General features: G+C 35.5%; 1 protein-coding gene across 43 annotated transcripts in view; it reads right to left on the reverse strand.

The window, feature by feature from the left end:
* RIMS1 (regulating synaptic membrane exocytosis 1) overlaps positions 1-24,201 on the reverse strand; it is a 304,893-nt gene that overhangs the window by 107,907 nt on the left and 172,785 nt on the right. For 16 of the 43 annotated variants that reach the window (XM_088539857.1, XM_088539900.1, XM_088539901.1 and 13 more), the window contains 9 exons: positions 20,042-20,088; positions 19,029-19,141; positions 17,853-17,983; positions 17,363-17,534; positions 17,069-17,225; positions 15,791-15,862; positions 9,172-9,328; positions 7,948-8,073; positions 3,678-3,740 (listed from right to left, as the gene is read on the reverse strand). In XM_088539857.1, the coding sequence (XP_088395983.1) occupies positions 3,678-3,740; positions 7,948-8,073; positions 9,172-9,328; positions 15,791-15,862; positions 17,069-17,225; positions 17,363-17,534; positions 17,853-17,983; positions 19,029-19,141; positions 20,042-20,088 (1,038 nt within the window). The remainder of the gene's footprint in view (positions 1-3,677; positions 3,741-7,947; positions 8,074-9,171; positions 9,329-15,790; positions 15,863-17,068; positions 17,226-17,362; positions 17,535-17,852; positions 17,984-19,028; positions 19,142-20,041; positions 20,089-24,201) is intronic. The other 27 variants (XM_088539888.1, XM_088539874.1, XM_088539887.1 and 24 more) reach the window with 4 other exon arrangements.

Raw genomic sequence — 24,201 nt, forward strand, 5'->3', positions numbered from 1 at the left:
CTCAATTCAGCTATGGTGACAGTCAGTAGGGGGACATATTTTTATATTTACACTTTTGTTAGTACAAATTCATGACAATACTTGCACGTATAATACTTGATCATATTTTTCCTTGTAATAAAAGTAATCTAATTTCTTTTTATAGAGATTTTAATTAAAATAAGCAAGCTGTCGTAAAATATTGATTTGATAATAAACTTGCTGTTTATTTCTATCAGTAATGCTTTATTTAGACTTAGAGACATTAACTTCTCCAGGAGCTAAATATGAAAATCCTGCTAAAACATCTATATATAGAGAGTATCTCCAAATCAATTATAGATGCATTAGCATCTGGCACTTTAGAATGCTTTTGGAAGTGGTATATCAGCTTCAAAACCTTACTAATTGAATAGTATTAATATTAATAAGCTAATTTAAAAAGTAAAAGAACTCTTCTGTCAGTCATTCCAGCAGAGCTCCAGGGTGCCATATGACAACTATCTAACATCATATGATTACTTAGAGTATGTATTATTTTAGAAAAGGGGATAGAGATTGCTTTATCCAGTATCTCTGCCCAGGTGAACAGAAGAGAAATGTGTCATGACAGATACACCGTGTCTGTCGACATCACAGCCAGGGCATTTCATGGTTCCTTTACTGCTGAAGTCACTGAAGTTGGAGAAAGGGAATGGGTGTCCCTGAGATGCTTCAGTTCATCCTGGCTTACTGCAGATGCTACCAATCCATGCAGATGGGAGCTCTGGGCGGATTGCAAGCTGCACTGTCTGCAGCACACACGTGCCTTCCTTCCCACCGTCTCTGCTGCAAGGCAATGCCCACCACTGGACAGGCAGGATGGACAGCTAAGAATAGTGTTATTTAAAACTCATTTAGCAAACTAACCACATGACTTGGTAGCTTGGAGCATCTGATGCTAAAATGTCTTTTCCTTCCCATGTTAAGCTGAAGCTGTCAACTATTCATAAAAAGATTATGCAGAAGGTTGCCTAGAAAACAAGACTAATGCCATATAGTGCAATTTCTAATATTACTAAATGTTTTCTGTTATCTGATTATTCACATTCAATATACTATTGAAAGCATTATTCTTTTCATGTTATCCCATTGGTATTGCTTTTAAATGGATGGTTTTGGAGCTTACTTGAACATAAGAAAATAATAGCTATTATAGAACGACAAACTAAAAAGTTAATCAAGGGCTGCATTGTGAATTTGGTGTTCCTCTTGTTCCTCTTACCTAACCTATGGCCTTCTATGGAAAACATTTAGCCTAAATTGGTTAGCAGGACAGACAGCAGTAGATTTGCAATGCAATTGGAAATCTATAGTGGGTAGGCAAAGTTTATCAAAAGTTCATCATACAATGTTTAATTCATGAATTAAGTGACAATTTAAACATTTTCATTGAAAAATTACAACCCTTAGGAGCAAATTAATGAGTCCATAGGTGGGAGGAGAGGAAACTGTAAAAAAATTCATCTGAAAGAAAAAGGCCATAGGAAGGAGGCAGGAAAAAAAAATGCTATTATGCTACCTAAAAGAACAGGGAGTAAAATAACTGATTAACCACTAAAACTTTAAAACATTGAGGTAATTTTTTTTTTTATCTGCAGTATAAGAGTCAAACTCTTTTTATAGAACTTTAAAATGTAAATTTAAATGTAGTGTCCACACAAATATTCAGTTTTGGAATTTTCTGTATTTACAATTGTACTATAACACAGTATAAGAGAATGCAATCATAATATCCTCAGTTCTAATTCGGTCAAGAGAATTAGAACAACACTGGGCAAATCAATAGAAACTATTATGCAGGAGAAAATTCTACATGAGAGGACTGCAAAAAGTGTATTACATAACATGGTTTTAAATATATAACACTAACCTAAAAGTCCTTAGCAACATGCAGCTCCTGGACAAAAAAAAATGGTTAACTATCTCATTTATACCACTTGCAGATGACAAAATCTATGATTTTATTATATGAGTTTATTCTAACTGAAAGAATTTTTCCACAAACTGATATGATTTCCTAGTAAATACATGTGTGAGAAAAAGGGCATTTCAGTCTTATTTACTTTCTCAACTGGGAATAGGGAGTTTTAAGCATTGGAAGAGATACTATGAAAGATTAAAGATGAGCCCTAACTGCAAATTTTATGCATGGATCTAATTTTTAACACAATTCCAAAATGAAAGAGCAAGTAATATGAGACTCCCTCAGATCTGGAGTTGCCAAGGAGTCTTTAAATGATGCCCTCATAAAGTATTGCTCTTTCCTCTATAGATGACCAAAGCCAGCATAATATGAGGTGTCAGAAAAAGTAAAGATCATTGGACCATTCTCAACTGTAGTATGGACATTTTGAGCTAGTATAGCCTATAATCTCTGTTCTCCACGACTACTCTACACTTAGTACTCTCTAGGATTTAAGTTAAGTATTTGGAAAGGTCAAGTTTTTTGTTACGGCAATAAAGAATCCTCATTCTATAACGATGAGCAGTCAAGCATTTTATTTAGAGTACTATAATTTTATGCTAGTTTAATTCCCTAATATTAGACACATGAAATGGGATAAGACTGGTATATTTACTGAAGAGCCAATCCACAAATAATCATGCAATGCAATTGTAAGAAGCTCTTTCAAAAGTTTCTGTCCTTCCTATTTATTTGTTTAGCAAGTAGAAATATATCACTTCTTAAATGCCATGACAATGGTACTATCAGCTTGATCATTCTGATTCAGAATGTATTACTTGCCTGGTATATGACGAAAAGAAGTTTCAGGAAATTCTAATTCTAACGTGCTCTTTGCTTAGACTGGCATATTTTGGTATTAAAAGATTAACTACCTACCTATCTCTGTTTTTTTTTTTAATCTTTCAAAATAATGCAGGGAGAGAGATCAAAACTAGACTGTCCATCCTTCGAGGCAGTAAGTTGCTTATAGTGCACAAAACTTAAAAATGCATTAAAACCTTTTAAACTTTCATTCTAAAGCTATGCACAAGCTTAATTTCAGACATAAATGCTAAACAGATGCCCAAATACTACTTTCTCACTTTCCGCACAATAAAGTAATAGCCTAATAATAGCCTAAACCTCTTCTTTCTGGATTTTAGGAGCTGTGGCATTTGAAGGAGTCTGAGATGTTTGCACATCAGTCCTGAACCCTGGGATTTGGCAGTCTAACATGCAGAACCTGCAGTCTCATCCAGCTCGTCGTTTGTCTGAAAATGTATCTGTAAAAACGTGCTCTCAAAACTCTAAGAAGAGAGGTCTGTGTATGTATGCTTTTGCACTGTGCAATGAATAAAAATGGAAACGAACATAAAAACCAACAAAATAGGAATGTATAAAATTGTAATACTGGCATGCATTGGGATAGCTGAATTCCTGTGACTAGACAGATGATCTACCACAAAACACAGCCACAAAATGAGCAGGTTAACCCTTACTTCTGAAGCCAACAAAACCATACATTTATTTCAATCTGATTAAATTAAAAAAAAAAAAAAAAAGTGAAAAAGAATAATTGACAGCCAAGGTACAACATTTTAGAAAACTCTTTACTTACTAGGACATAAATACAGTTGTGGAAAACAGTCAGGCACGCAAAGTATACAAAACTAACCGGATGTGTTCATGATTACCAAATTCCTGTATTTACCTGATGGTATGTAGGCACTCTGCACTTCTTCCTCGTTTTGCTCTGGGCAGCATAAGAAGCTCACTGCACAGACAGGATGGGTGGTGAGTGAAACAGATATAATTATGAAGCATTAGATGACATGAGTTATGCCAATGATATGCAAATGAAAACATAAAAAGAAACAAGAAGCTTGCACCCAGATAGATAACCTGATAATGTTCAAACCCAGGCAGCACTTCTCAAAGAATGTGAGCCAAAAAAATCCTGCGACAACCACATTTGCAGCAAATTCCTTTTGCTTTGGCACCTGATTATTTTGTGAGTCTTCTCCTTTCAGAATTTAGAAGTACTATTTCCAAGTTCTTCATGATAAGAGCTGACAGGAATCCATAAACCAGCTAAGTTTCACTAGCCGTCTCCTTTGTCATGAAGTAATTGCTTATTAAAATATGCAAAAATATTTTAGAAAAAGGAAAGACAGATTCTTCTGTTTTTCTTTTTCTTTTCGTTTGTTCAATTGTTTGTTTTTTTGAAGCCACATGAAGCATACATGAAAATACAAGGAGGGCTAGTTACTGCCAACTGGTATATTTTGTAGCAAGTGTAATGCGGAAGAGTAACCATTTGCTTTTTTAGGAAGAGGGAAAACATATGTTCACTGAAAATATTACTACTGGACAAATATAACCTCTGACTCAAAGCTCCTCAGTATTTTAAAATGTAATCCCTAGGAAAGAAAAAAAATGCTAATCAGCCATCAGAATTTTGTTGCTAATTGTTTCCATTTCACAGACCAGACATCTATTATAATTTTACTTTACTGTAAACCAAACATGCTACAGCCAGCAAGATGGTAAAATTAATATATACTTATGTCTATGGTAAATATGACTATGATATGACATATTGCTTGAATTTATCTTGCAGTTTTATGCACTTCAACACAACCACAAAGATGAAGCCCTAAAATTCCTAATTATCATAAACAAGAAAGTAAAGCTCAACTTCATGGAAACATGTTATTTTAAAAGCTGGGAATCATGTGAGGTACTATGGCAATAGAAAGGAAAAAAATACAAAATATATAAAGGAGCGGTTGTTCAATGTATTTTGTGCTTCATACCATTAAAAAATGAGTAAACTAACTGATGCAGAATAGGTAAAATTTATGTAAAGTTTTAAACTTGGAAAATTGACATAATCACTGTAATTCACATGTGAGATTTAAGTTTGCATCTGGAACCACTAGCCTGATTTTGATGCAACAAAACATTAAAGGTGAACTGAATTGTTTTTCTGAAAGTGAAAAATAACAAATCCGTTCAAACTCTCAGAGGACTAACAGAATTCATGATCATGTGTCCAATTTACAAATAAAGATAATTCATTTTAAGACAAAGTTACTAGTTTCTGTATATCCTTAGAATTCCTATGATTTTCTTGGAAAAGCTGGAGAAATCAGTGTCCACTTGACAAATACGTAATTTCACGAACTCCTTACTTATTAAAGATAGCAACTGCTATGGGAGAAGGAAGAGTAAAAATCCTAATAGTACGAAAGGCAGTAGATGCAAAGTCCAGGTTAAATCTCAGGATACTTTGTTAATACTTATTCTATCTTTGCAAAGCCAAATAGTCTATACTATAACTAGCCCATGGCAAGCAGTGATATAAAATACATCCAGGTAATGTATATAAAATAGGAAATCCACCATGAAAGAAACTAGTTAAAAATAAAACAAAAGAATACCTAACAGTAAGGCAGGGATAGTATCAGAATATACTGGCACTTTCATAATAAATAAAGATCATTTTGTAATAAAGAATATTCTTCTAAAACAAGTGTTTTCTAACACTTTATTTTTGAGGGATATTTGAGCAGATTTTACGTAGGAATAAAAGAACAGAAAAAAACAGAACAGCTACCTCTTTGAGAATAAGAAAATAATACTAAATCCAGAGCAAAGATATACTGCTTAGCCAGATTTTCTAATAAAAAAGCTTTTCCCAGAAGACATATATTTTCTTTTCCATAAGTAGACATATTATATGTAGATAATGTAAGTATATATAAAAAGTGAAGTGGACAAATCAGATTCCCTGAAAATGCATTACACCATATGCTTTAGTAAGCAGCTATAATTACTTTCATGATAAATTATTCAGAATATTCAATATTAATCTGGGACCTGTAAGAGATCACTGAGAAAATGACCAGGAGTAATCAGCAGCGGGAATTTCTATTCTGGAACTAACAGAAAAATCCTATGAGCCCAGTCTCCTTTTCCTAACCAAGCGTATGTCAGGTGTGTTCAAGAAGGCACTTGTTTATATGAGGGATTCAGTAAATGAATGACAGGTAATACTGACACAGATACTAGCATATAATACTGATGGTAACACTGAATAATGATTTTTTTAAAAAAATCTTTGGATGTGAAAGAGACTTTTCCTCAGCAAGAACTGCTTTGACCTTCCATCCCTATGATGCCGTTTTTATTAACTGACAGACAGACCCTGGAAGCTATAAGAGCTGAACAGCTTCCACAATTGAAGAAATCTGGGAGAAAGGAAAAAAAGAAAATGGGAAAAACCGGACTACTGCAAACAGGATTTTTACGCAAGGAGAGTAACTGGACATGTGTTTAGGTCCTGCAGATAAGTCACGTATATTCTTCATGTCTGAGCTCTAACTTCCAAGAACTGTTTTCTAAGCAAAGAAAAGAAATGAAGACCATTTCTTATTCCAGTGTTAGCATTCAGAAGCCCATTGCTGCTGAGCTCAGTTCTGATGGCTTATCCCCACGACAGCCTCAATGCAAGCCCTGTTCTCTAAGCATAACTCATGCATAGACCATTTATATGCTTTGAGATGTTACTGTAAGATAATTTTATATATAGCTCTCCATATTTATTCCTAGAGACAAAAGCTCTGCAAGAAAACTGCTCAATAAATACTTTCAGGAATCTTTTGAATATATCACTACTTAAAAAGGATAACATGAAACACTTGCAACAAGAGCAAAATATTTGAATTAACTTAACCATAAATCTGATTTTCCTGCAGGCAAAAAGCATTTCAATTCACCTCTAAAAGCAAATTCAGTACCACAGTCCAACTCAGACAATTCTGTACATATTTCTTGCCTATGAAATATAATACTGAAACTTTAAATGGTTCCAAATAATCCCCATATGTGTTAGTATATTAAAAAGAAACAAAGCAGGCAAGATCATATACAAAACTGAACTTGTTTAACTGCAAAAAATCTTATTTTACTCAGTTTCTATGTTGCTTCAAAACTGGACAAAGAGTTCCAGATATTTTTATGCTTTATTTCTTTCATATATCTTCACATTATTTTAAAATGCATTTTCTGTATTCAGTTTAATCATTTGGAAAGGTTTGTCATCCTTACTCATAACAAATGTTACCTTACTGTAAAAAAAATACCAAGGCTTTCACTAGGGCACTGAGAGTTTATGACCAGTAAAATTTTTCCATTACAGCTTGGCTATTTGATATTTTGCTAAGTAAACAATTGCCCATAAGCACTCATAATCTTTTAGACTGTTATCATTTTCACAGGTATAAACTAGACAGATTTTTTTCTTCCATTTTATTAAAATATATTTCTATATAACTGAAAGCCTACTGCTAGAGAACCAGTGTTCTTTGAGGAGTGTGGTCACTGCCTGTACTCCAGGGAGAGATGTATTTATGCCAAGTACCAAAGACTCGAGATTTTTGCTAGTTACAAGCACTGTAACCATCCTTGTGATGCTGTACCAAGTTCAACAAAATGTTATATAAGTTGTTTTGAGACTCTGTTTAGATGTCCAAAATATATTAGCACAGAAGTACAAACTATGGCATATGCAACTCACAGGGAGTAGGAAGGCATGCCTGGTATTTTGTTAACTACCAAAACAGACAAATGCGTCTGTTTTCTATGCTACAAGCATAACTATGGCATATACGTAGACTAATGGGTTTCTAGCAAAAACCTCTGGGCTTGCTTTCATGAAACAAACAACGGAATACAGTCAGGGACAAGCGCTCAAGAACCATTACTCTAGACACCCTGCTATTACTGCCAGCCTAGTGCACATTTTTACCACAAAGGAGACAGAGATAATTTCATCCTGATTAGTTTGGACCATTGGGATGATTTCTCTCTCATTTCCCATTATTATCAGACTGTGTTCTTCTACTGAATACTTGAAAGTTAGGCAAAGAGGCATACACACTTCTAAACTTGTTTCCAAGTTCAGGCTGACAATGTACCTTTCTTGATCTGACAAATACTGACTATCCATGTCTCTGGATCTGTAATCAACTGGACTTCTGGAGGCATCATGGTGTCTAGTTGGAGAGCGTGATCTTCTCATTTGATGAATTTCATCTAAACTCCTGAAAGGCAGACATATGTAAAAAGTTTCATTTGCCCCATAAAAAATACACCTTAGTGGGCTACTGTACAAGTCAGTTGCAGGAAGTCTTTAATCAGTAAACCATTAATATAAAATTTCTGTTTAAAATACTGGTTCCTGAAGGGGAAAAAAAAAGTCCTCTTAAAGTATAGAGAGCAACCACTTCTACCTTTATGAGAAATGTGTATTGCTATGTACACTGATGGACTCAGCAAAAGTCTTTTTAATCCCTGTACTTAAGAGTAACTGAGAAACCTTAAGAACTCCACTCAAAATTAAATGAAAATTTTATTTTTCATTTAGCAAGTGTCATAGAGAAGAGGAAAAACTCTTGACAACCTTAAGAAGCCTCTGATCTCCATGACAGGATTCTAAAGCTCTCACCATAAGGAAAAAACAAGAGAAGAAACTGCTCATTTCCTGAAAAGAGGATTCTTCCTTCAGTTTAGTAAATGGCACGGGAGCAAAAGGCACTTGTTTTACAGCGTATTGATCAAAGGGATGGTGGAGCTCTTTATCAAATATTTTTGTGTTGTGCTTACAGAGAGAAAGATATAGATTTTTTTCTTTTGCAAACAGCAATATGCTCTTTCTGGGAGAAAGATGAACTGTCTCTTTTTTCAACTGTAAGAGGAGTAAGTGCCATAGCCCTCTATGTATTGAGGATGCATTACAGAAAAGTGTAACTGCTACTGATATACGAAAATACTCAAGTGCCTTCACAGAAGATTTAGCCACTGACAAAAAGTATTTCTGAAGCTATATTTTCATCATGGTACAACAAACAAAGATGATGAATCACAGGGAAAATATCAGTAAGAAAAGCTATACAAGGTTATGTTTAAGAATTTGTTTCATAGGTGCTCTTGAGTCATTAAAGAGAGCATGCTCAGGTTCAAATTCTACACTATTAAATTAAGACAGAACCTCCTGCCCCCGCCCTCCTCCAAAAGAGAAGTAAACATAACGAAAAAAGAGATAATTCCTGAACATGAGAAAAAGTCGAAAAACTTCACAGGAACGAGTGACATATTCTACAAACTTCAAACTTCAGCACTCAGTGTTTCATGACGCTTACCTCTGTAATGGCACATTTGGTAAACGTGAACGGGTCCTGCCCTGATCGTCGCCACGGTGAGGAGATACAGATCGCGAACGATGATGTGTTGTTCTTTGCTGTTCTGGCACAGTTAGCGTTGTAGATTTACTTTCTCTAGAGCTAGATCTATAGCCTACTGGTAAAAGGGCAACAAAAGGAAATTAGAGAATAAAAGCCTGTGTTTACAAAGAATTCAAATGGTTACTCCTGTCAGGAACACACATCTAAATGTTCACACAATTATCAAATAGTCTTTCAGTTGTTGGGTATCTTGATGTATCATGCAGTCAGGACAAATTACGAGCATTATCTTGACATGTCTATGCATACAGAGGCAAAGACACTGAGATGACTTTCAGCAGGTCCAGGAGGAGGGAGAGAGAAGACTGAACTAGTTTTCCGACTTTGGGAATAGTACCCAGAGTAACTTAGTTACTTACATTTCAAAATTCTCATATGGTATAGAACATCTGAATGGAACCTAACAAATACAGATTTATTTTACCTAACCAGTGCAGAAGGCATCCTTGTGAAGGCAACGGCCAAGACTCATCCAGCACTACTCATGTACAAAGTGTCCTGACTTTTGCTTCAGCTAAACAGAAAGATGTTCTCCTGCTGAACTTAGCCAAAGCTACCTTGCTTGAAAAAAATAAGCATTTAGAATACATTATATAGAATGTTTGCTGTTACATATATATTCTAGATTTTTTTTTTCATATGCCATGAATGAACTGCAAGATTTTTGGTGGTTGATTTCTGTTTAGGATTTAAAACAATTATCAGAATGTTATTCCATTTTGAAGTGTTGATGCTCCTTCGCCTTTTCAATTTAGCATGTTGATTGCCTTAATAAACACTTTGAATCGCATCCTAAACTAGATAATGAAAATAAGTGAAATGAACTCCCTTCAATAGGTGCCTATTTTTCTTTCAGACTTCATTTGCTAACTTCGAGACATCTGACAAGAATCTCACCCTCACTGGCAGAAAATTTGTCACTTCCAAAATTATTGGTTAGATTCCAAAGTAAGTATTTTGCTTCTCTGAATTTGTCTAGTTTCAGTTTCCTACATCTGTCCCTGCAATGCTGATTATTTAAACTTACAATATCACAGGCATAACGTGATAATCTTTACCTCCTTACAAAGGTCTTTATAGCCTTATTATATATAGCCTTATCTTTGTAGCCTTAATACATTTATCACTCCAAAGATGAACAGAGAAGGCAGGTGGGACATAGACAATGCTGCTAAAAAGGTGACTAGACAATTTACTACGGACTTTTTGTAACCATCAGAGCTAGAAAGCATGTACAGTCAGACCACTGCAAATGCAGCTATCATTTTCTCTAATCCTTACTTCTTATATTTGATACCAGCCAGGGTTGGTGTAAGAACATGGGACATACCTTTTTCTTCTATTTGCTGAATCAGAGGGAGGGGGAGGCCAAAAATCAGGGAGCCAGGAAGCATTATGACTTTTGAGGGTAGAATTGGGCCCAAAGAAAACCGCTCTTAATAAAAACATATCATATAGCTCAGAAACAAACAAAATCAGTTACCGTTATGCCGTGTGCTAATGTGCACTGTTCTCACACTACACTGAGTTTAACACCAGAAATAAAAATAATAAATATGGTTTCATATTTAAAATGTGACATTATTCAAGTCTGGGGAGGGTTTGTGTTACCATTTTAAAATCAGAAAAGGACATGGACAAAAGACTTCTCAGAGGGCTCATCAGTAGCTACCTACACAGCAAATCCTTGACACTTATAAGTATTTTTGGTAGCAAGGGTTAGTGAGTTCTGAGTGCAAGATAGACCTGTGAAAGCTGATGGCATTTATGAAAGACCACATAGAGGACCTAGTAAAATCTGTGAAAATTTTCGCTGACGGTCCTCAACTTTTTAACAAATGATATGAATGTTTCACAAGTCTTGATGTACTGTGATGCTCGAATACATATTTCTGCTGAAAAAGAGCTACAGAATCATGTAATAAAATTAGAAAAAAAATAGGAAGCTCTGACTGAGGACAAGCACTGGGTGCAAATTTTGAAGCAGAACAGAAATTCCTTCGGAAAGATTGCTAGGGATATTCCCCCATCTTGAGTACTGAGATAGATAGGTGCTGAAGATATATTTTTTTTTGTTAGAGGAAGATAAAAGACTACTTCAGATAGGAACTGGCCGTGTTCTCTCTCCCAGGATGACTAAATCTGAGCTGTACCTGCTCTGAAACGATGCTTCATTTTCTGAGCAAGGTTGCTTCTGATAAAATCACACCTTTTCAATCAAAAAGAACTCTAGTTTATACTTATTTGAAAACTAAAATTGAAACAATCTAAAACAAAACTTTTCCAAGCAACAAAATACATTTTATATTTTTTGAATGCAAATTTCAGTTTAAAATATAATTCTAGAAAATCTCTTGTTCACCTAAAAGAATTATACAGAGGGTAAACCTATACATACAAACATCTGGTATGCAAATTGATTTTTTGCTATACACTTTTCACAGCTAAGCTGTCTGGGAGACAATACTGGAAATCTCTGCATCCTGGGTATGCAAGGCTTACAGGACAGAGACAGCAATAGCAAGTACCTTCTAGTTTAAATATTAACTGAAGTATTGTCAAGCTGGTCAAAGTTTGTCCATACTTCCATAGTGACCACGACAGTGACAGCAACAGTAACATTTAGTAATATACTCAAATGAAAAGGCTCTGTGCTCTCCAGAGTGAGCAGAGAATGGTTTGCATGGCCAGCATGACAGCAGCACTAAAGCGCATGGGAGTTTACATAGAAGTTTCTCAGTTGCTCATGGGAAACTCTCAGGTGTGATATGGAATGGAAGCTGCAGGGATGATGAAAACAATTGTAGCAAATGTTCTGATACAGTCCTAGCTTTGTTATTTCTAAAAAAGGACAATACAGAAAATGACAAGATATTAACGTCACCCTGCCGCTAAGGGAGCAAGGCAAAGCACAATAAAATTGTTTATACTAATTACTTCAGACAGGTAAATAAAATTATTCTGAAGTTTTAGCCATAGCACAAGCAACATAGCTCATTAAAAACACTCGTCTGAATATTGCTGAGTATATATCTGCTTTTTATTTTATGTAATTGAGAAATTCCTTAAAAATTTGATTGAAAAGATATACCTGTTTCTGCAGTCAGTAATGAAATGCCTTAAACCATGCTTTTTAAAAATAAATAACTGTAAGCAGAATAATAATTTATGGTTTTGATCATTTTCAATCAGTAACTAGAAATCAGAAATACTTGAAAATGCAAGGCTTTTTTACAAGTGTGAGAGTGAAACTACACAATGTATTGCCATTATATGTGCTAATCTTCTGTTTTGGAAATGTCTCTCTACACTTTGCTGGAAATGAGAATGAATAACCGTTTACAGCTAATTGTCCCTGCTCATAATACTAAATAGCAATAAAAATGAGTTGTAGGTACATTCTATTTTGATCTTTTTGTTAAGTTTGCCTTAACGTTTCATTAAGTTAGCCTCGAATATGTGCATCCCTATCTAGTTGATGTCAAAGGACTCTGTGCCAAAAGGGTCCAAGTGTGCACCTGGGCTGCACTGTGATCCCACACCACGGCTGTGAATTCTGGACCATAGAGGAGTAGAGGGCACTCTGGTGAGATCCATGACTTGCAGAGGGATGGGGAGGAGAAGTGAAGGCCCTGCAGCACGAGGAACCTTCACATACTTCAGATACCGGCTGGATAGACGAGGGGAGAGTGGTGGATGTCGTCTATCTCGACTTCACCAAGGCTTTTGACACCGTCCCTCACAATATCCTCCTGGGCAAGCTCTGGAAGTGTGGGATAGATGAGTGGACAGTGAGGTGGATTAGGAACTGGCTGGATGGCAGAGCTCAGAGGTGGTGATCAATGGTGCAGAGTCTAGTTGGAGGCCTGTAGCTAGCGGTGTCCCCCAGGGGTCTGTCCTTGGTCCAGTCCTGCTCAATTTATTCATCAATGACCCAGATGAAGGCACAGAGTGCTCCCTCAGCAAGTTTGCTGATGACACCAAACTGGGAGGAGTAGCCGATACCCCAGAGGGCTGCGCTGCCATCCAGAGGGACCTGGACAGACTGGACAACTGGGTGGTGAAAAACCTCATGAAATTCAACAAGGCCAAGTGCAAGGTTCTGCACTTGGGGAGGAATAACCCTAGACACCAGTACAGGCTGGGGACTGACCTTCTGGAGAGCAGCTCTGCGGAGAAAGACCTGGGTGTCATGGTGGACGACAAGTTGACCATGAGGCAGCAGTGTGCTCTTGTGGCCAAGAAGGCCAATGGGATCCTGGCGTGCATTAAGAAGAGCATCTCCAGCAGATCGAGGGAGGTGATCCTGCCCCTCTACTCAGCCCTGGTGAGGCCACATCTGGAGTATTGTGTCCAGTTCTGGGCCCCACAGTATAAGAGGGATGTGGAGCTGCTGGAGAGAGTCCAGCGCAGGGCTACAAGGATGATCAGGGGCCTGGAACATCTGCCCTATGAGGAGAGGCTGAAGGAGCTGGGCTTGTTCAGCCTGGAGAAGAGAAGGCTGAGAGGGGATCTAATCAGTGTATATAAGTACCTCAAAGGAGGGAGTGCAGAGGATGGTGCTGGTCTCTTTTCAGTGGTGGCCACTGATAGGACTAGAGGAAATGGCCAGAAACTGAAGCACCAAAAGTTCCACAGGAACTTAAGGAAAAATTTCTTAACAGTGAGGGTGACAGAGCACTGGAACAGGCTGCCCAGAGAGGTTGTGGAGTCTCCTTCTCTGGAGATCTTCAAAACCCGCTTGGACGCAGTCCTGTGCCACGTGCTCTAGGTGACCCCGCGTGTGCAGGGGGGTTGGACTAGATGATCTCTAGAGGTTTCTTCCAACCCTAAGCATTCTATGATTCTATTCTATGATTCTATGTAATGGAAAAGACTGTTGGACGGAGAAGACCCTAATAGTATCACTACATGCAAATAAAAGTAGGACACAATCTTAAAATATTTAGTAACTAATGTAGATGTGGTAACTAATAAAGATAGGAAGGCAGAAATGCAAATCCGACCTTGGTGCCCACGCATATTTGCAAATCAGTCTCTAAGATTCTCAAGTAAACCAGGAGAAAATGGGACAAACAACATTTTTTTAGTTCTAGCTGCAAAATACGTGTTCATATGCTGTCTTGTCTGTCACACATCAGTGATTTAAGACCAAAATTTTCTTTGTGCCCAGTGTTTAAAGTCTGCCCCATTATAAGAATTCAGGCTGTAGCTAAAAAAAGGCACATACTTATAGGTGTATCCACTCACCTCATAGAAATCACAAATGGATGTATTCCACCCCTACTTGACGAAAAATGTACCCATTAAGCTCCAAAAATACAAATTTGTGCTTTGTCAGACTAGCTACCAGAATGCCTCTAACTAAGCTGACTTCAGAAAAAAGTTTCCTCCCCAGGCCCTTCTTATTTCTGTTTAGAGACTCTTAGCTTTTTATAAATTCTTTTGTTACAGATGAAATCAAAGCCATGCTTGAGCATGCACAATGCTAAGAAATTTCCACAAGAATCTGTTACTCATGTATTGATCACATGAACATAATCAAATGCATTCAGCTGTCATTTTAATTTTCAATATTTCCTTTGTCAGATGGAAAATGGTTTATTTCAAAAGGGAAAGGGATGTCTTGAAGAACTGGCAGCTAAGAAACACCTCTATTCGTAATATGGCATACTGACATCTTAGAGAAAAACTATTTGGAAATATATGATTTATTTTCATTTGAAATGTTCTCATCTGATGGAAAAATTTCAAGATTAATCACAACTAAATGTCACCATAATTTAATTTAATATTTTTTTCATCACGAAAATCCTCAGAACTGGTTTAGTACATGGAATAATGTATTTCATAACAGATTTACTAATGGAATAATGACTCTTTGGTGAGTTTGGGATTATTGATCACATATAAGTGGCAACAATCAAATGAAATGTGGCATCAAAAAATGATTCCCAAAGTGCTGAGTGTATAACGGGTGATGTTCTAAAGCTAAAAGCACAATAGTCTCCAGAAATATGTACTTAGGAGCATTTAGGGTATTGATAGTTCATGGAGGCTCATGAAAACTCTAAAAGATAAAGCCATGCTACATGCATATGCATCTTAATCTACAGCCATGCATTTTCAATATAATCCAAAGCGGACTGCATTATATGTAAGTTTCAAGCAAAAAGAAAAAAAAAGAAAAAAAAAAAAGCTTGCAATAAGCATTGAAATCTTAATTACTATGAGCTACTAATAATTTTAATAATGCTTGGAATATTATGAGTAACTTCTGAACCACCTAGTGGTTCACAAATGAAGAATGGTGTGTAAAAAAATATCAATGAATGAATACTAGAACCTTTTAATTCCCCATAATTACAAGGACAAGTACCATGGAATCATCAGCAAAACTATTTTCTCCACAAGGCACTTCTCCAAATCAGTATCCTCAATAATCTGAAATGTTATAATGGAAATCAAGCAAGCAAAAATGAAGAAAGAAGCAGGACCATGCTGTTCACCCACGCACCTGGAGGAACAACTCCAATACCATCATCAACATCATAATCTGAGATGTCACTATCACTGATTGGCCGAGATCCTGCACAACAGTAAGGTAAACAAACACCTGAACATCTGGTCATATTGTAAAATGTAAAAATATGTTCTTTATAGTACTGCTAAAATTCAAAAGATAATCTTCACTGTAAACAAGAGGAGGATCTAAAATACAGCAATTTACAGTGGTGGTTGGTGGTTGAGGAGACAGTTGAACCAACTCAATCGTTTAATGTTGCTGCTACAGCCTCCTGTCCCCTTCTTCTTCACCCTTTGCTCACTAATTTTCTATTAGGTCAGCTCAGCTCACTAAACCAGCAAATTGCTAATTCATGATAAAGAAAAAAAAATGAATACTTTGGTGCTATTTCAATGAGCTGAGTAAGCTGAATCAGCTTGCTGAACAGGAAAGGAAATGTGGCACCATATGGTGAGAGAGGTGAAGAGGAAAGAGCACTGAGAGCTTTTATGAAAATTCAAATATCTCACAAAAACTAAGTTTTAATTTGCTACCTCTATATGCGTTCTTATGCAGCCACTCTAACACTATCACATTTCTTTAATTGATTCTTGAATATGCCTCTATTTGCTATGCAAAATCGTCTGGAATTAATGACACTTAAGTTGAAGAAAAATATAGCCCTGGGTTATATTTAAAAATCATTTCTTCTGGCCTTTCTATTTCTAAATGTATTTTAAATTAAATGAGAAAAGCCATAATGGTTATATATTCCAAAATAAGTATTAATTTAATATGCATTATGCAACTGTGCAATCAGATTCCTGAAAATTAACTCTTTTCAAATGCAACTAAACCTCCCAAATACACATACAGAACTTCTCTTTGCTGCAAAAGTATGCTTGCCATCTGACTGAGCAGTGAGTGTATGGGAGGATGAAATTAACTATACTCTAAAAACTGCCTTTAGGACCCACAAAGTCATACAGGCTTTTCTAAAACGACAACTTTTAATTATTATCAAAGAATCCAGTAATGATGAACCTCATCTTTGTACTTAAAAGGAAAATTGTGCAAATCATCGTACTAACAATTCTATTCTGAACGTGAAAACCAAACCAATTTCAACATCTGTCACAACTTAGAAGTTACACATCCACATGTCACAATGTCATAATTTCATCTTTCTCATTTCGTCTTTTCTCATGTTGAAAGACTTTGAAATATTTATGTCTTACACATGAAAATTCTAATTTAAAATTTTAAAAGATGAATGGAATTTGGACCTACTTTGTAATTTTTTGCTAGAACTTTCTCCGCCATGGACATGTCTTCTTGGCATGAAGGGTGATGGATGAGGCAGAGGTAGTGAAGATTCATCATGTGTCTGTAGTTTATACCAATGTGGTTCATCATCTAAAAGTGCTGTTTCTAGCTCTATAAGAATCTAGTAGAAAAATAATCAGGTTAAATGTTACTGTTAAGGAATGATAAAATTACATAGCATGCACACATATACTGAGATATATGTGCATATCCATAATCAAATAAACAATGAAGAAATGAGGAATTTCTATACGTTACCTCTCCAAGAAATTCACTTTCTTCTTCTTGTACTCTTGGCTGATCCCATACAGTTATTTCAAGCATTCGTTCTCTAAAATCTCTACGATGTACGTGTGAGTAGAGAAAAGTTTGGTTCCATTTTGGTTCTAGACTTTTCTTTACTGTTTTGGTCCTCCTTTTACTCTTATCACTGAAACATAAGTATTTCTTGTAAAATGCATGGAGAAATAAATCACAAAATGCCACCTACTTATCAGCACTTATTGTTTTCATTCTTTCTGATCTAACAGTGCCTTGAAGAGGTATTTCTGTTCACATTTATGCAAATCTCTACTGCGTTTATTTGACACTGGCTTGCATACTTTGAATGCAGGTTTTCCTATATTTAATCTAACTTTAAAAAACTATATAATTTATATAATCTTTATTTGGTAAGCATTAATTTTATACTTGATTCAATAATTTAAAATGGTCAATTATAATATAGATTTCCAAACTGAAATGCTACCTTCTGTCTGGAAGAAAATACATTTTTACATAGGGATTCCTGGGGCGTCCATCCACTCTTGGTGGCAAATCTGTTGCTTGCAGAACATTTACTATTAATTGATGTCCCACTTTGTCATACCACAGTTTCACCTGCAGGAATCAAGTTACCAGACATATTAATCAAAATGAGAAAAAATGAAAGAATTTTCATACTGCATCAGATTAATCATAAAATAAAGGCATTTTTTTCTTCAAGAGGCAAGATGTAATTTATTTCAAATCAATAAAACTTTGTTAAGATAGATGGAAAAGATTTTGGTATTCTGCCAAGGACTTTTTTAATCTATCAAATTTGAGTAAAATGGTGGTGCCCCTTTGTACTCACATTGAGTACACACATTATGATACTCTCAGCAAAATCTTTTATCCAAATAAGCACAAATAAGTGAGTACATATCTCAACAGCATGCCTTAAAAGTTACATTTCAAATGGGAAGTCCAGAATGCAGTAAAGGTTGAGGTCTGACTGAAACCCATCTACTCTGATTTGTCATCTTGCAAATCCTCTTATAAAAAGAATAATAATCACCTAGATTATTTCTTAAAAGAATCATAATATCATGACATTTTTGAGCCTGTTGTATACTCAGAAATTAATATGACTAAGTAATTTCAGTCTTTTAGAGACTTTATAAGTATTTACAAATCAAAGTCTAAGTATTCATGATATCTTTAATAAGCATGACTTCAATTAGCATAGCATTGCAGAGAACTCCAGAATGCTGTGTTTATCTAAATTAAAATGCATTACTGACTCATCAATGTAACAACTACAAAAATATAGCTCCTCAAATGTTCCCATAAAGAACACTGAGTGGTACTATGCCTGTTATCTGCCGATTACTGGACATGTACATAGTAGTTACTACTCGCAATACTGAGGGTATGCAATAACAAGTGACAAAGCACTTTCATGGGCTCTTCACAACTATAACTTCCTGCATTCTCTGGAGTCATATGACAACAACTCTATCATCTAAAAAACATTTGAAAGCTGTTGGACTTTACCAGCAACAGCCATTCTCCTTGACCTCCCCATAGACCTTATCAGAGAACATGGAAGGCCCGGGGACCAACACTTTACTTAGTTTGATAAAGCTGCATTATCAACTCAGGAAAAACAAAAGTTGCTTACAGAAAGCTGCCCTGGTAAAACTTGTGGTGCATCCCTTAGAGCTCCAGGGCTGGTTGGAGATATTACAGAAATAGAAGGCCTTTCCATCTTCTGAGATTCAAAAGAACTTGAACCTAAAAGCATGAGACAAACTCAATAACTTTCCATCTGAAATTTTGATAATGTGAAATTTGGATAATTTATAAATTGCTTCTTCTTTGGATTGTAAAAAGCTTGCATACACAGTACCGCACAATTTATATAAAGGAGCATTTTCAACTGATGTAGGTAGGATGACAAAAAAGACTGCCTGCCTCCCCTTATCTCAGATTAAACCTATCAATTTTTTATTCTCTTCTAAAAAAGAGTGCTCAGGTAACACTGACACATCAAACTATATGTTTTAAACAAAATATGCTCTTTCCATAGACAGAATTATGCATGTGACAGCTATGAATAAGCCCATATTTATCAAGCAGCTTATATTTCCAGTAGCCTCAGAAATGTAATTTCCATTTCCAAGGAGTAGAGTGTGCGGGAGCAAGACAAACATCTGGCATAGAGGGCATTCATGCCAAAGTGGTCTACCAGCAGCTCTCAGCCAGTACAGCAGAGCCCTCACTTCTGAAGGCAAACTCATCACAGGAACTCAGCAGCACCGCAACAGCACTCAGGCTGTCAGTCAGTGAATGACTGTTTTGGGGCACAGACTTACTGCCAGTCTTATAGACAGTCTTGAAATGCAAGAAGTATACACTTACATGGCCCTACCAACATACAAAAACAAGCAATAAAATGCTGGCAACTTTTGAAATATATATAACAATATATATATTGTTATATACTACTGCAAATATTTGTAAATTATTGAATCAGAAGATTGTTTCAAATTCAAAAATACACTGAATGTTTTCACACAAAGTTTTGGGACCTGCCAAAGTTTTCCAGAGTTTATCTTCTAGAAAATTCATAGCTGAAATGATTATACTTAGTAAAAGACCTTAGTCAGTGTTAGGAACAAAATCAGTACTCACTAGACTCTAGTGGGGGATGAGAACTTTCAGGAATCCGTGGAATATCACTAAAACACGAATATACATGAAATAATTAGAAATAACTTAAATGACCTTCTGCTATATCAACTAAAATGGTTATGGGACGTTTTCTTTTCTTTTTTTTTTTTAGAAACACAGATCTGTTTTTGTTCTCATGCATGGATGAACAGAGGGAAAGAAAGGGAAAATACTTAGACAACTGACTGTTTTGCACTAGTGTTCATGAAAATTTTAATAACGTAAACTACTATTTCTTTCAAAATGAGAAACTAGAAGAACTAACAATATGAACACTACAATGCTAATATTGTGGATAGATTCCACAATATTTTTACAAGTAAAACAACAAAGAGCTTTTATGAAGAGAAAAGTGGCAAAAGAGACTATAACTACTGGTGTTCAACTACTTGGAGGGGGAGAAAAAGAAGCAAAGAGATAGATTAACTCACTAGTAATTTTTATACAAACGTCTCAACGAGTTCACGGAATGAAAGTGATGAAAATGTCTTACAACGATAAAAAGAAAAAGCAAGTAACATGAGCAACATTAAACAAAAATAAAAATGTATTTCTTCAAAGGCTAAAAACATGGCATGTTACAAATAAATGTGGTCATTTTTCTGTATTCATATACAAATACCTAGCATAGAAATATATATATATATATATATTTTTTTTTTTTCAAAATTACACTGGTTAAGTCCATGGCCATCAACTGGAATTTTGCCATCCACAAAATGACTCTAGTAATTTTGACAATTTTTTGACACTAACTGACACTAGTTTCTGGATCTGTTCTGTTTTCACCAGTGATGGATTCGATAAGTAAGAAATTACTGCTAACAAGAGTTATTAAACTGCAGCAGGAAAATAGAACTAAAGCTCTAATAGAGCTGTAGAGCTCTACTAAAGCTCTACAGTTGGTTACTTAAGAAGACTATTCATTTAAATAAAATGATACACTCTTGAAACTACAATAGTATTTTAATGAATATTTACCGGATTTGGAGTAAAAATCTGGGCATTTTAAAAGTACTCAGTGAAACATTATGTTACTGACTTGGAAATAAGCAAATCTAAGGCTCCTAGGTACATATAAATGTCATTGTCAAAAAAAGGAACAGATAAGTCAGGAAAGGCATGTAGTGGTGCCCCATCCCTTAGAACGCTAATTCCAAAACAACCAAATTTCAGTAAGAACGACTACTGACACTACACAGACACTCTGAAAATCTTAGCCCATATTTCCAATCAGCTACTCATAAATCTGCATTTCAGGTCCTCCTATTTTGCTTCTCTGGTCTGTGTGATGAAATAAAGTATCTCTGAGCTCCCAGCCTATATCGCACTTTAGCTTCCATTTCACATCACTAAACAAGAATGTGCTTCTCCTTGCCTTGATCTTGTACTTCAAGAGTAATGTGGCTTTCTCAAATTCATGGAAAAATAACGGCTTCATTTATTCTCAGTAGGGCATATTACTGTTTCATGAACATATATCCATAGGGACAGCAGTTCTGTTGAGCAAATCTTTTAATATTTTCTTTCTTCAATTCTTATAATTCTGAAATATTTACTCAGAATATTCAAACTGATTTTTCTGTTCCATATGACTTTTTTATACTTCTTTTTTCCTGTGCTAGAATATGAGCACTCTCTCCTGCAGCATAGCATTATTTGTATTAGTATCAAATTTAAGACAAAGGAGTGTTTAAACATAGAAAGTTCAGCCTCCAGAGTAAAGTTATGCCTGGATTGGTAGAGAAAGAAAATAAAATACTTCCATTTCCATTTTTCTGGTATTGTCTTGTACAGTGGACAAATCTTCAGAGGAAAGGGAAAGAGAGCTAAAATAAGCCCAAATAATGATTATGCATATATAAGTACTTAAGAACTGATTCACTTTAACATCCCTTTACACCGTTAGACTCACAGATAGCAGTCTAATAATGAATGAATATGAGAATTGGATCCACACAGTTTACAAGAGAAAGACTAAATATTACTGTGAATACAAAGATCCTGACAAACTGGTCAGGATGAGAGCATTTTCTTCACTGGTAATACAAAAGCCTTTCTAAATATTCACCAGGCAATGTGGAGTGACAAAAATAAGCTGCGCTTTTTAAAGATGATGCACATCTGACAGGAGAGAAATGAAAGTACAATTTATAATACATATTTCTAAACTCCTCAAAATATTTACGCAAAACTCACAGCAACAGAGATGTCTAGAAGATAAATTTAACTGCATGGTTTACAATGGAAATATTGTTTGGCAAAATTTCTTAAATATTACATTCCCCAAGAACAATATTGGTGTACTAATTTTTGTCAAATGTATGAATGATTTTTCTCTTTTCAATGTTAGTATTCAAATTAAAGAACAAAGTTTCTAAAATTACACTAGTATCTCCAGCTTGTAAAGTAACAAAATGAGCCTTATTTAGACTACTATTATTTTTGGATTGCAGGAAATATTCTGACATTATTATTTACAACTGTTTTTTAGAAGAAATAGTAAAAATCTCACGACTTAAAATATTCAAAATATTTTGAATATATTTGAATATTAAAATATTCAAAAGTAGACTAGCCAAAGCAATGACGAAAGTGTATGACATAGTTAAAGCACTTATTAAAATGGAAACAGAATTTTACTTGCCCTTCAAAACAATGTGAATTTCAGAAAAGTAACATCAGAATCTATGAAAGTAAAAAATTGCCTACACTAAAATTTAATTTCTACTTTTAAAGGCAATGCTAGTACTAAGTATTATGTGATGCTACATACGATCATCCATGTTCTGACCCTTCCTCCAGGAACACCTAAATCCAAACTGTAGCTGAGCGTGAGACTGTTGTGAGCAGATTTGTTTTGTGAGCATCTGGAGTCGACCACTACTTTTTAAAGCATATACACAGCATACTCTGAGCAGTAGGGAAGCATCATCCTCTACATTTTTTGGAGATCCTTAGTTTCTGTTCCCAATATTCACCCTCCTTTTTCCCCAAACTATTTTTTCTTATCAGAACTTGTAGCTCAATCTGTACATTGCACTCTTTATATTATTGGAGCGACTCTCTGGAACTTAGTACTGCCTGTTCTGTTACAGCACAGCAATCCCTACACAGAAGCTGAACCACACCAGCTTTGGCACTATTAACAATATGTGTGGAAATCCAAGCAAAGATATTTTGGATCAAAGAAAACTGGAAAACAAAACAAAACAAAACAACAACAAAAAATTGGTTTTACCTGCATTATCTCATCTAAGCTCATCGGAACACAAAAGAGACACAGGAGATGGTTACCGTGCCAAATTTCTTCTCCGAACAGCTTACTGCCACAGGTCTTTCTATGCTGTCTTATGCCAGCAGCCCCTTGTGATTTATGCATATTCATGGGCGTTTTTCCCCTCGTATTTAGATGTCCAACCCATTCATTGTACCTTTTATAGCCTACTTAATTACCTTGTGTTGTAATCATTAGCATTAACGTCAATTAGTTCCTATGGTGTTTCTATGGTACTATTGTGGTTTTACAGTTTATTGTTGTTATGCCTTTATCTGCTAAGAGCACCATATTTTTCACATTTTCTCTAATAAACATCCTACAATTATCCATTACTCATAATTACATTAGCTGATAAATACGGAAATAAAAATTTACAAGACCAAGCAAATTGTTTAGGCATTAATTTTGTCACTTGCAGGCATCTAATCTATGCCTTTACAGTCCACCACTTAAGTCAAATTCCTCATATTTGGGCTTTTTAGACATAATATGCTGGACTTTTAAAATAAAGGCCATTAGATGTGCTGGTACATTATTTGCATTATTAATACCAAGAGATGGAAACACGTAAATTATGCAGACGAAATATCATTTTTCAGGACTTTCGGGAATCTGTTTCTTTACAGAAATTTTAGGTGTGTAATGGACTGCCACCCATTGCTACTATTAATCAGATAAAATTTTGCTGAATCAGCACCTGAAGTAGACACAAAGCTTACCGCTTTGGTTCAAGTGAGAGCCACTTTCAGGATTTTGAAATACATAATTCAGAAAACAAGACAAGGAGAAGTTACAAAAAAAAACGAAAAAAAAAGAAAAAAAGAGGTAATCTGACATCCAC

The sequence above is a fragment of the Tinamus guttatus genome, unplaced genomic scaffold (assembly GCF_059628265.1).
Source record: "Tinamus guttatus ecotype Peru unplaced genomic scaffold, ASM5962826v1 Tinamus_guttatus_pri_ptg000051l, whole genome shotgun sequence".
NCBI lineage: Eukaryota > Metazoa > Chordata > Aves > Tinamiformes > Tinamidae > Tinamus > Tinamus guttatus.